The 13933-nt window shown below is 34.5% G+C and overlaps 2 protein-coding genes across 2 annotated transcripts in view; both read right to left on the bottom strand.

Annotated features, from left to right (window-relative positions):
• LOC144965133 (cell division cycle protein 23 homolog) overlaps positions 1-13933 on the bottom strand; it is a 232997-nt gene that overhangs the window by 62305 nt on the left and 156759 nt on the right. The gene's annotated exons all lie outside the window — the stretch shown is intronic.
• LOC144965131 (uncharacterized) overlaps positions 1090-13933 on the bottom strand; it is a 57876-nt gene continuing 45032 nt past the window's right edge. Inside the window, exon 3 of the mRNA XM_078900095.1 lies at positions 1090-6430. Coding sequence (XP_078756221.1) covers positions 5694-6430 — 737 coding nt within the window. The 3' untranslated portion in view covers positions 1090-5693. The remainder of the gene's footprint in view (positions 6431-13933) is intronic.

The following is a 13933-nucleotide window of genomic DNA, read 5'->3' as shown; positions in this document are numbered from 1 at the left end:
ATATATATATATATATATATATATATATATATATATATATATATATATCTTATGCACTCAAGCTCAGGGTTGCCAGAAGAAAGATGCCAATGGTCTGAAAAAATGCCAGACTTTTCCATGCAACACTTTTCTGTTAAAATGTGCATAAAAGTGGGGAAAAAAATCCTATTTTTCTCTTGAGCAGTGATTGACTGAATAAAGTTTTCATCCCTTCTCAGTTTAAGAGTGACATTTAGTATCTGGGAATAAAGTGTTGGTTAGTCTTTAAATAGGTTAATTTAAGAGATTTGGAAAAAAAATGCCTCTGTGTCAATCCCAAATTTCCCATGCCAAATGGCTTAGAAAAATGCCAAGTTTTTGGAATTTGGCAATAAAGATGCTAAATTGGTAACCTATCTCCAGCTGCGGACTGCACACCGAAACTTTGTCCGTTTTTTTTTCCACATTAACTGTAATTCATCAAGACCCAACCAAATCTCATAGAAGCAAGCGAAGCAGGGATAGGTAGACGGTGACAAACAGTTTAACTCCTAAGCCATAAACTACACTAGCTATGTGTGTATCTGTTTAACCCATCATACGTCTAAAGTGTGAGTGAGTTGAAAGGTGTACTCACTTACGCCGTCCACTCTCAAAGGGCTCAGGTTTTATGAGTTCCTGTGTTTTATGTCAGGGTGGTCAGATAAATATGCATGCATTTCGGGCTTAGCGTATTGAAAATCATATCATACCCGGTTCCGAGCATAAGCCAAGGCGACAGTGTGTGCATTATATTAGAATTGTTAGAATTGAATAAACTGACCGCTCAAAAAAAAAAGTGGTGATTTAAAAAAAACAATTAGATACACTATTTTCAACTCTTGTATCGTGATTAAAAATAATTTGCCGCACCCTTAATTTATCTCTCCCTTATTGAGTGTGTAAAACCATTCTGATTCATAACTACAAAAACAACAGCAACAACATCAATATTCAGCAATACAAATAACAACAGTAGCACTATGACAAAAACGACAACAACAACAAAAGAGAATCACACCATCCAGAACAAATCAAATTAAATAGAAGAAAAGTCCAGACTATATCGCCTTTGTTTTGGCAACTTTATTGACGGAGACAAAATTCAAATAAATTTTAACATTTCATCTAGTGGCTGCCACCATTTGAACATAATAATTGAACAATGATAAAACACAATATAAGCTGAGTATTTTATACTTTGTGAGATTCAGCTCGTTAACAAAACAGACTTAATTTACAATTAATCAATTATATTTCCATTCACATAATTTGTTTATCATGTTTATTCACACCAAAAAAAAAAAAAACTTGAAGAATAATAGATATTGGTATAACATAAATGTTTGAAATGGCCCATGAACATAACCACCGAATAAAGTTTTATTAAATTATAAAATACGGATATATGTATAAGTAAAATCTACACTCATACAAAATCATTGGATTCTTGCATTTGGAACCAAATCGATCCTATTCAAGACAAGTCTCTGGGGGATTATACAAGGAACAAAACGTGGATTCCAAAATGTAAAAGACCAAGAGTCCCTTTATCATTTCCCTCTTAACAATGTTGATTTCTGATTGAAAGACATTAACAATCTTTTTTTAAAGATTTTATTGAAACAACTAAATTATTATGAAACTGGAGAGCAGGCAGTCGAAAAAGACTGATTTTTGGGATTTGTTTTTTTTTCTTCTTATATTTTACTTTCTTACTTTGGCACCTTTCGCACACACTTGTTCAGCAGATCCTTATCATTAAAAACTACTGTCTACCTTGTTTTGATTTAAAGGGCTTTGACAGTTGAATATGCAAACCTGATTTCATTGCACCTTACCTTTAAAGGAAAGGGGTATAATCAACGTGTACTTGTTTAAAAGTCTGATAACCCAAATTGTTAAAGGCTCATTGTTGAAATTGAAATAATCTCAAACCAGCGCAAAATATTTGTCGATTACAATAATATTTAATGAACCCCATAATTAATTGCAGTTGGTTATTGGACTTGCAAACTTGTTCACGTCGGATATAATAATATATGAGTTTTGGAATTCCGGAAGTGTTCTCAGCCACTGCACAAGCTTGCGAGTGCGCGTTGGGAACAAAGTTCGAATTCCAAAAGGCAAGAGTGTAAGAAATATTTTATTCTACCCCTCAATCTATTCCGATTTCCTCATATCTGAGTAAAAGCCATTTTCAAAAATATTTGAATGATACTTATTTTTTCAAAAATCTAATTTTAGCAAAAATTAACGTTTAATAATCTGACGTCACAAATGGTTTTACACATTGTAAACATGATATCAATACGCGTTACTATCTAGGGAGAGGGGTAGAATAATGATACTTTTTTTTGTCTTCTGAATGTTACATCACACATTTCAAAAGGAAAAGAAAAAAAAAAAACGCTTTACCAAATAAGTCGAGCTGTAAATATAACAGTGACTGATAAAGCAGAGAAAATATATCAGTCGTTGATTGATAGTTTGTATAGGGCATCTTTCAATTTCTCTCTCTCTCTCTCTCTCTCTCTCTCTCTCTCTCTCTCTCTCTCTCTCTCTCTCTCTCTCTCTCTTCACATACACACACACACACACACACAAACACACGTACGCACAGTCACACTAAACGCTAACATACACAAACGCATACTTCTTTTCTCATCTTAATTTTATGCTCAATTCAACCAATTCCCAGTTCACCAAAGTCTCTTGCAATTTTTCATTTTTAAATATGCCAAATATTAAAAATCTAATGTTTAAAAATTTCAATTGATTTATAGGTCTTATATACTTAACCTATCAAATTAATGATCTATTGGTGAATATTTTACAATGAATGAAAGAAAATATCTTTAAAAAGTCAAGTTTTTTGTAGTTGTTTTTCTATCAGGGTAAAAGTTAAATCACAAACTAACAAAATAGATTTGATAAACAATACTTCTAAGTGTAAGACGTAACAAAAATTTCAGAAGTCATAAAATAATTCACTTATTTAAAGTTTGATAAATATCATACGATTGTCAAGTACTTTCTCCAATGGCTTTTAATTTTTAAATAATTGAAACAAAAACGAGATAATATCAACAAATACATAACATATTACATTATCATGAGACAGACAAACTCAATAGTCATTGATCATAATCTAGTAGCATCTAACATTAACAGAATTTAAATGAATATACCGAAAAGTTATGTTTGTTACTGTGCAAGACACAAAGGATTAAAAGGCAAAGCAAAAATAAAAATGCAATAAAATAAGTGTACTCTTTCCTCCTCCCTCTCCCCCTCCCTTTCCCCCTCCAATTCAACCTTCCTTGGCTGGGTAATTTTCGAAATTTAGATAATGAAGTTTTCCTCCTTTGCCTGACAATACATCAAACACAACTTTTCAGAAATTTGTGACCTGCATCAAAACTTGTTCTTCAAATCTTGACTGAAGTGGTCTGTCATTTTAATAATTTCACAAAGTTGTGAAATTGCCAGTTTGGATTTCAATCATTAACAAAATAAGTAACACTGTACTAGAACAGACTTGCGTAAACTACAATACTTAATGCCCGAAACATAAGAAATTTCTTTTAAATTAACTAATTATGTAGTTTGGTTCACAAACTTAAGATTTCTATCAAGCGAAGAAGAAAGACAGTCTATTCTTATTTCAAATCAACAAAGGCACCATTGCCTAATCCACGCACGTAATCATTCACGTGCACACCCTCAAATCAATATGTACTTATTTGCAGGATTGATAACCCAAAATTGTTATAGTCTCATTGTTGTAATGGAAATACTCTCAATCCAACTCAAAATATTGTCCATTACAACAATCTTAAATCAGGCCCATAATTATCAGGTTAACAGGTACGCAAATATGTGCACCCGGCCTCAAAGGCATTTCACTCGTTAAAAAATATTTGTTGTTTTAAAATATATTTCCCAAAAAGTATCACAAAAGTATATAATATATATATATAATATCTCCAAAACATATAGAATGTTTTGAGAAGGTATAATGGTTGGCAGACTTGTGAAATGTTCCCAATTTCACACTGAAATGTTGTATTCCAAACACCATTCGATACGATTTCAATTCTATCAGTAGAGCATTTAATAGACTCGAGTCAATAATTACTTTTAACACAATAATAAAAAGCAATTATTATCATGCATGTGATTTAATAATATGTTGGGTTTTTTTTGTTTGTTTGTTTGTTTGTTTGTTAGTTTGTTGTGGGGTTTTTTTTTTTGCTGAATCCACAAATTGATCACATTTCATCTACAATGACAATGCTATGTTTATATCGCACAACCAATACCAAGTACTGCTCGATGCGCTTTACATTCATGCGTTATAATTATAAACATGTATTCACACTCAGACAAACACACTCGTTCACACAAACTCGGACACACACATACACAAACACACACACACACACACACTCACTCACAGTACTCAAAATTAAATGAGCCTCATACCACTGCAAAAGAAAATGGTTCAGCTTTTTTATAAAACTATCCGTTGTTGGAGCTTCTCTAATTCCTATGGGACTGAAGTGAATTACAAATGCAAGGATCGAGATTTGAAAAATGAGTTTCCACTGTCAAATTTATAAGTAAAATTTGGTTCAATAAATTTGAGTCAGAAGAGAATCATAATGTTCTAGAAGGAACAAAATAGTCTTTGAGAGAATAAGATGCACTATCATCTAAAATTTCATATCTACATGATTTCAGCAATTTTGAAATTAATTCAATTTCCCACAGGTACCAAATAAAATTTCTACAATGTTTACAGAGACTGGGCCGTCCTATTTTGTGTGATCAATTTTAGAGGCTCAGGTTCAACTCTGAATTACTTGGAGTCTATGGATATTTTTGCTTTACTCACTCCAGATACAAGGGAACTACAGTACTCTAGATGTCTGTGATAAAATGACGAAATTATAGAAAACTGAATACTCTGTTCTGCACTGCCAAGAGACAAAACTTAGAAATACGAAAAGTGAAATATTCCAAGAGGAATGGCCACTTGAATTGAGTTGATAATATCCATTATGTCATTTAATATAAGGTTTTCAAAATCACGATAACAAAATAGTTATGATATATTGTACAGTATTTACAGTAATGATATATATATATACAATTGTTTAATCAGACGTTTGCTGAAGCTGCGACAAAAAGTTTTCTTTTCATCAGAGGAGTCAAAAGTCCAGATGGCAAAGACACAAACTATCTGTGTATTTATTCTATTTTTCTGTTTTTGATATCCCTAAAAACCTGTACAAGGAATTAAATCAGTAGGTAATTTAGGGCTGAGGAAAGATAGAGCCCAAGTTTTGCGGCTGTGTGGTCTTAGGATCGGAAGGTCCTAGGTTCGAGTCCTGCTCTGAGCGGAGCATAGTTAGGCTCTTTCCTCACATCCTCTCCCCTTACTGGGGTGTAAAATGAGTACCTGATCGTTAACAGCGTTGTATCTGTTGAAAAAAAATGTAAGATCGCCTAACAAGCGTTATGTCTTGTCCTAATTGTTGAGTGTAAAACGCTTTGAGCACGTTTAGCGGATATTGTACACTATAGAGGCTACGGTTGTTCTATTTTCACTAATAAAATATAATTTTTGCATATCATCCTCAAAATATTGTCACAGTCTCATTTTTATTTTACACAAGCCGCGGAGACACCTCAACAGGAAAGTTACCAATACCCTTCTCACTGTCCATGTCAAATCGGCCAAAACAATCCGGAGTAACATTTCTATTGATTTCCCCGCTGTCCCTTGTGGTCATGGAAGCATTGTTTTCTTTTATGATGTGTGAAGTATTATCATTATGATCATTTGGAGAATGTCGATGTATGTTTCTTTCCATCTGTTCATTGTTTTCAGATGGAAATTCTGTTTCCATTGGATCCGTTGTAACAACATCTACGTGAATTTTATCCGAGTCCATTTTCTCGGGACTATGAATAGGCGTACCGGCCTCATGGTCGTCGCTTAAACTTGCCATTGAACACGACGATGGAGACTGAAGACCTCCGTTGGAGAAGCTCTCACGTAAAGTTCTCTCTTGGATTCGACGAAGCTCGATTTCAGTCACCGATCCCGTAATATTTCGTGGTATTGGCAACTTTTTGGATGCAGTGACGTCATTTTTGAGCTCTTCTAAATCTCGTTTCAATTTGGCACGGCGATTTTGAAACCATGTGATAACTTGTGCATTAGTAAGTCCAAGATTTATGGCAATCTCGTCTCTGTCTGCTGGTGTGAGGTATTTTTGATAGAGGAATCGTTTTTCTAATTCGTAAATTTGCTGGTTGGTGAATGCTGTGCGAGACTTTCTTCGTTTCTTGGGTGGTTGATTTTTGCCAAACATAACAGATTGGTCTCTCCTTTTTGGATCTGGAAAAAAAAAGAATACTAGATGAATGACATAATAGAAATTCGGCCATTGTAAATAAAAATATCTATAATTATATTTTTTTAAATATTCGAATGAAAACAGGAATGCCCATAATTTGTTTTTGTATACGTTTGGAGCCTTGTGGGGGATGGTTTTTGTTTGTTTGTTTTTGTTTTCTCTTTTGTTGTTTTTTGTTGTTGTTTGTTTGTTTGTTTGTTTTGTTTTGTAAGTAGTTTCTTCCTTAATTATTGTCAAATAATGTCTTATTTTAACAAAAACGTTTTCTGAACAATTTTAAATCTCTATAATCTCCATATGAAAGTAAACCGGTAATCTTGAGAAATAAAAAGACTGGTAGTTATGATTCATTCTATTTTTGCACTGGGGTATATAAAATAAAGAGGGGGTGGGGTGAGGGGGAGAAGAAGAATCAATCCCATTGACGTGGTGATGAGCTATAATGATACCTATCAGTTATGGCGGATGATTTCGCAAAATACTAATGATAAAAATCTCTTTAAAGCTGTAAAGAAGCTTTGGAGATAAGGGTTCAGGTTTATGGCGTATATCACGACTTGAAGCAATAACTAGGATGGTGTCGGGGTGAATCGCAAAGATCGCAAAGCTCGAGGTTTATTCGGGTAATTCATAATGATATATGATATACTTGGTTTTGTGTTTCTCTGATGAGAGAAGATATTAACTATATCGTTACCCACACAGCGCGAGGCCGAGCTTTTATTGTGTATATAATTTAATACTCTTTTTTTTTAATATTATAATTATTTCTTATTTCATTTTGAGGGATGTGTAACTTTACAATGGCTTTCTAAACAGTACTGCTACCACACGTTAATCAATTTAACCAAAACAAAACAAAGACAAACAGAAACAACAAAAGAAATTAAACAAAACGCCACGGGTTAAAGTAAAGTATATTTATAATGAAAATAGAGGGAGAAAAATACCAAGACCAACAGGAAAAAGAAAAGTTGTCCAACACAAAGAGCATAACAATAAGTAAAAATCTAGTAAAATAGAAATAAAAAGAACATAAAAAAGCATCAAAACCTACTTTTTTTTTTAAAAAATGTAAAAAGAAGGTGGATTAGTATTTCATAAATATGTTGTCCTGGATTATAATATTTTAATCAATATTTAATGTGGCGTAATTTTTAAAAAATTGGTCTGCCTCACTTGTACAAAATATGTACTTTATTATGGCTTCGTTTTTTTTTTCTGTTTTTAAAGCTAATCTATCTATCTATCTATCTATCTATCTATCTATCTATCTATCTATCTATCTATCTATCTATCTATCTATCTATCTATCTATCTTACCTACGCAGCTACCTACCTATCTATCTATCTATTTGTCTATCTATCTTTATATCCACCTGCCCATTTATCGAGAAACATGCTGAGGGCGGCCTAATTTATAAATTATATCCATCACGTATTTTGGACAGCCCGTGACCAGCGGTGCATGGTTTATGGATTATGATATTTCATTTACAGGCTTTACATGGGCGGTCATAATAATATCATCAGGCATGTTCTCCCTGTCAAATCGAAAACACACAACAATGCAGACATCTTGTACATTGTCAGAATATCTCATCCAATTAGGGACAAAACAATGGGTGTGTGGGGGAGGAGAAGCTAAAAATAACAATGATTAAAAGAATAAAATCAAACAACAACGAGTGACCAGAATGAAGAGGGGCGTGGCTGTGTCGGATAGCTTCCACTGAAGCAATGAAATCATGAATGGTTGGCTGGAATTTTTTCCTCAAAAATAAGCTTTGGGGTAGTGCGATGCCCACAACTATTGAAGAGGAAAAGATCTGTCATTGATAACTTGGGAAGAAAAAAAAACTAAACAAAAAAAAACAAAACAAAAACATTCGGCACACTTTAAGTCGGCATTTAGTCATAAGAAAAAAAAAGAGAAAAAGAAGTAAGTGAATTTCATGACAACTTTTATAAGGCATACCACGGTATTTAAGAATTCCTCATTCAAATTATTTCCCTCCTGATCGCGCTGTTTTGTGCCTTGTCAAGCGGTGTTGAGCGAGATCGTTGATCGAATGGGTGACAATAAAAGTTAAACTCTGGGTTCTCTATCGAATGTAATTTACGCACAATATGAAACTCGACTTTGGTGAGAATGAGTATATTACAATAATCAGTGAAAAATGGGAGGTTGTTAGTATAAAAAACAAGCAATACAGACGATATGTCTTGTATGACGTTTAAATTGGATTTCAAATGGCCTGTTAGTATAACTCATTGATATTGGAGAATTCGTTGTAAGATTTTTTTTTCTTTCTATCTTTTTGGAATGCATATACATTAGGTTCACACCCTCTTTACAATTACGTTATCTGTTCCCAGCTTGAACTGACCAAATATTAGAAAATGGATTAAAAGCAAAAGGTTAATCCTGTGCTGGGTCAGGCTTTTTCGGATCCCCTTGTCCATTCACCAATTATTAAAAAGAATAGGAAAAGTTGTTAATAATACTGTTGTGAAAGAAAAGAATCGCCTAAAAATATTTTTTATTCTGACTTTCTTTGCCCTTGTTAAAAAAAAAAAAAAAAAAAAAAAAAAAAACCTTTTGAATTTATACAAGGGTTTGTCTGTTCTTCCCAACTTTTCAGAGAGAGAAAGAGAGAGAGAGAGAGAGAGAGAGAGAGAGAGAGAGAGAGAGAGAGAGAGAGAGAGAGAGAGAGAGAGAGTAGTGAGTGAGTGAAGTATTTTAAGAGATGCTCCGCTCCTTTCCCCAACTTTAGTTTGGTCTCCAGTAGATCATAATTTGTCCTTCAAATCGAAGACAAGTCATCGACACAATGTTATGTCAATTGCGATGCGAGTTTGTGTATGGGGGAGAAAGGTTGGTGGTGGGGGCTGGGGATGACTTTTGTTCTGTACATCTTTTTCTATGTGGATGGGGATTGGTAGGATTTCAGGTTTTGTTTTCTTATTTTTCCCCCAACAAAACAAAAGGCTAAAAGGACTCCTCATGAATGACACCAGATGTTTACAGTTTACGGTTGTTTATTGCAAGGGCAAGCTGAAGGCAATCACCTCGGCCCATAGCATTGCCTCGGCCCCAATCCTATAATCTGTCTAAAGGTGTGAGTGGTCCGATGAATGGTTACCTGCCTTGTCCGAAGAGATCCAGGATAAGTCGGAAACCAGTTTAGATTTATTGTCACTATAATACGCAATTGGGTTACTCCTTTCGCTCCTTTCTCCATGTTATATAACTCTCTAAGCCTGAATAATCAAAGGTTCGTTTTGTTTTTGTAGTTCCTCTTTTGCTTTAGTGTTAGCCCAGTTGCGACACATCATTACGTTGTTGATACATCTGTTTTTATATCCAATACTCTTGAGGTCTTGAGGAATTTACTCTTTCATTGTAATAATATTTAAATGATTGTGATGTGAATTAATGTTAGTTTTATAGCTTGAATTTGTCACCACACACATTGTATATAGCAAACATGAACTAGGTCTTTTTGTATGACATTTCACGAACTACGCCCATTCGACTTAGGCAGTAGCAGAAACAACAGCAGCAGCAGTAGTAGTGGTAGTAGTAGTAGTAATAGTAGTAGTAGTAGTAGTAGTAGTAGTAGTAGTAGTAGTAGTAGTAGTAGTAGTAGTAGTGGAAAGGGCGGCGGTGGTGATGGTAGTAGTGGTGGTGGTGGTAGTAGTAGTAGTAGTAGTAGTAGTAGTAGTAGTAGTAGTAGTAGTAGTAGTAGTAGTAGTAGTAGTAGTAGTAGTAGTAGTAGTAGTAGTAGTAGTAGTAGTAGTAGTGGAAGGGGTTGTGATGGTAGAATTAGCAGCAGCAAAGACAACTCAGAGTAGCGAAGAGGGTTCCCATAGCTTCGTTGAGAGCACTACTCTCCTCAAAGCATAGGAACCATGTATTTCGATCTCCGATTTCCCTGGGGTTATTTTTTTCTCCCTATACCACTCTGTCTATTCAGAAATTAATGCATAATTAGGTCTGTCAGATATAATAATTATGTCTGGGAGTACTTTTCGGTAGACTAGCATACTATCCAAAGGGGGACAAGAAAGTGTTACTGTTACGCTACAGAAACTGTGATAAACGCCGATCTATGTGCTTTGTGGATAGATGTTGTAGAATGATACTGGTTTATATATAATATGTAAGTAGCTTTTTATTTGGATACCATGAAACGATCGTTGTACCAAGTAAAATTAGGTCAAGAATAAATACATTCACACTTCAACATGCACATACGCATACTCACATACACAAATACACAGGTGCACACACACACACACACACACACACACACACTTGAATTTTTGAGAATATATATATATATATATATATATATATATATATATATATATATATATATATATATATCATACATACACATACACACACACGCAAACACAAACCAAAGATAAGGGTTTCGGAGAGGTGTTAGGGCTGACGTAACACCAGGTTCAAGGACTTTACAAAGGCATGCGTTTTGATGTCATCCGATGACAATGTTATGCTTTTTTATAACACCACAAGGTTTTTAGTCCTGTGTCCTAGTATTATGTAGGTGTTGGGAAAGATTAGGCCAGGTGAAGAGGAAGAAGACAATCCCAAGTGGTAAATGACGTCCATGCTTATATTATATTAAGAATTATTCAACATTTCAACGTTCGCATGAGACTATTTTGGTCATTGCCTGTCACTTTTCTTCATTTCTTTTTTCTTATTCTTTTTTTTTTTTTTTTTTTTTTTTGTCTTCTTTTTTTGTTTGGTAAAAGCAATGGTTTGTCACATTATGTTTATTCCCAAAGAACTCATTAATTTGTGAAATGCACTTAAATGTCCGATTTGACAACAGGCCACTCAAGAAAGAATGAGTATCTGTGTGAAGAAAGGGATGCTGTAAGGTGGGGGGGGGGGGGCGTGAACATTTAATAGCACGATATTCTCTAAACGTGCTCAAAGCGCTTTTCAAGGGGTCCCTGGTCAACAGCAACACTTAACATCCAGGCCAGTTACTCATTTTACATCTGAGTACGTTAAGATTGTGTGTAAAGTGCATTTTCCAAGGACTCAACTATGTGCTGATCAGAGCATGTGCTTGTCTTTGCTTTTTAAAAATTCTCTCAATAGAATAGCCTCATCACCGGAAGTCTCCCTTTCCCCTCTTTGTCACATTTATACTTATTTGTGATAGATGGCATATTTCACGGCTGTTTGTTGAACGATTATGCTATTATTCAACAACTAAGCAGACGATTATGTATGGAGTGGAGATGTAAGGACCTTGGGCTGGACATCTCAGCAGCAGCATTGGCGAAGACGTGTGAAGGATGATAGGAGTTTCCAAACTACACATATTTCATATTTATATCATGCTAGGACGTAGACAAAGAAACGTGTCAATCAACGCCTTACTGATTGTCCTCGGTGAAATCCATGTCTCGACTCAGACTCAATGTCTCATTATGTATTATAATACTATTTGCATTGATTATGTATAAATACATAAGCTCATAGTATGTACCTGTAAATTTGTCTCGTTTACGGTTGTTTATAAAGATAGGCATCAGATCAAGTTGTTTTTCTCTATGTAATGTATTTCTTCCATCTTTTCTCAGATATCATAATCTAAACGGTACAATTTTTATTATCAAACTATGATATGTTCTTAAAAGTCGAAGTAAAATTATGAAGGATCTTAGAGTCTTAGAGAGGTGCAAGTTCGACTGATACTAAAAGTCCTTTTGTCTGATGTCTTCCACTCAAGGGTTAAGACTGCAATATGTGCAATGATTAATTTTTTTTTAGAAAGTGGACAAGATAGTGATTTTTTAATTATTTTTTTTTGGGGGGGGGGGGGGCGTAAATACTCAATATTTGCATAATAATGTGTCCATTATTAGACGATGAAAAGAAAGAAAAAAGCTAGATATAATATATTACATCCTCACAACCTTTGCGTTACAAGACTAAAAGAGAGAATTGGGATTTTCAAATGATGATTTTTCTACTTAACGCATTTACTGAATTATGTTAAATGGCTCAAAAAGTCGGACAAGAAATATGATTACATTTGAACAATCGTTATTTTTTCCATGTCTCTTTGTCAATGGTCGTTTAGATCCAACCATAACTCTCATAATATTCCATTTCTTTAATAAACAATCATTGCGTCACATCAAAGAAATCTATTTAGCTGTCGACTGGTACTATATATATATATATATATATATATATATATATATATATATATATATATATATATATATACTTGTCTAATGGCAGAGCTGCCTACTATTACGTTCAATTCGTAGAATTACGAAATTTTAGTTCCAATTTTGAACTTCTTGAGCGTCTCCAAGTCATTAATACTTACTTATTGAAAATTAAAGTTGATGCCAGCAGACTACACAACTTTAAGGATTTTGAGGTATTATTTAATGACTGTGAGGATACATTGTTGATATTTAAAGTTACCTATAGTGACCACAATTGTTTTGTTTTTTTTAAATTTCGAATTTTCACATTTTCAAGTAGGCAGGTCTGTAATAGTATAAGATTAAAAGAAAATGTTGTCGTTTCTTTATTTTATTGAATCAATCTATGATCAAATTTCTATCAAAACACAAACCTAAGCCTTCAATAAGGCCAATGAAATTTGGAGCCATCTGAATCGATCGATATATTAATCTTTATCAGGGAAACTGAGAATAAAAAGCAAAGTGTTACATCAGAGTTTGGCAACCTTGCCCCCGCGGGAACCCCGCCCACTGCAAATGGAAGGGTTTTAATGGCGAATTCTATTGTGTAAGTCTCTATACATGACTCGAAGTGAGATGTTAATGCTCGACACCATCACTCTGTCACGTCCCTGAACTCCTTACATAATATTGGCGTACTTTCTTAGCTATTATTGCCTTTCAATTTCACGTTGAGGTCAAGACGAACTGTATCATGCCTCTCTCATATGACATGATGATGTGACATATTGGGCTCGTTTGCCAATAATTCTAGTCAGATTAAGCGCTTTGTTTTGTCCGGTGTCCAAGCTAGTAGTCTGTGGTCCAAGCTGAACGGCCATAATGTTATGGGTGAAATGGTTAGTGTCATACACTGATTGAGGCTGACCATCGATCTTTCCTGCGCGTGTGAGTTATGAGATTCACCTGTTGATTGCATGCGGTTCAATCCTGGCTGGCAAAACCGGTCTGTGTGTGACGCTATCCGCATGCTTTCTACTTGGGTCAGTTATTTTTATCGCCATATTATCACTGAATCACCTTTTTTTTTTAATAAGCGAAAGCAAATAAATAGATTTAGGAAGGAGCAGGTCAACCCAATAAACAATACCACAGTATGCAAAAATGTCCGTAAAAATATAAGGTCGGTTTTAAAAATTAGTTGGACTCATACTCTGTGTGTGTGTGTCTCTGTCTCTCTCTCTCTCTCTCTCTCTCTCTCTCTCTCT

This window comes from Berghia stephanieae, chromosome 2 (genome assembly GCF_034508935.2).
Source record: "Berghia stephanieae isolate SIO BIC M18660-M18661 chromosome 2, UCSD_Bste_1.3, whole genome shotgun sequence".
In the NCBI taxonomy this organism is placed as follows: Eukaryota; Metazoa; Mollusca; class Gastropoda; order Nudibranchia; family Aeolidiidae; genus Berghia; species Berghia stephanieae.
The sequence above is the reverse complement of the archived record's forward strand: the minus strand, read 5'-3'. Positions and strand labels throughout refer to the sequence as shown.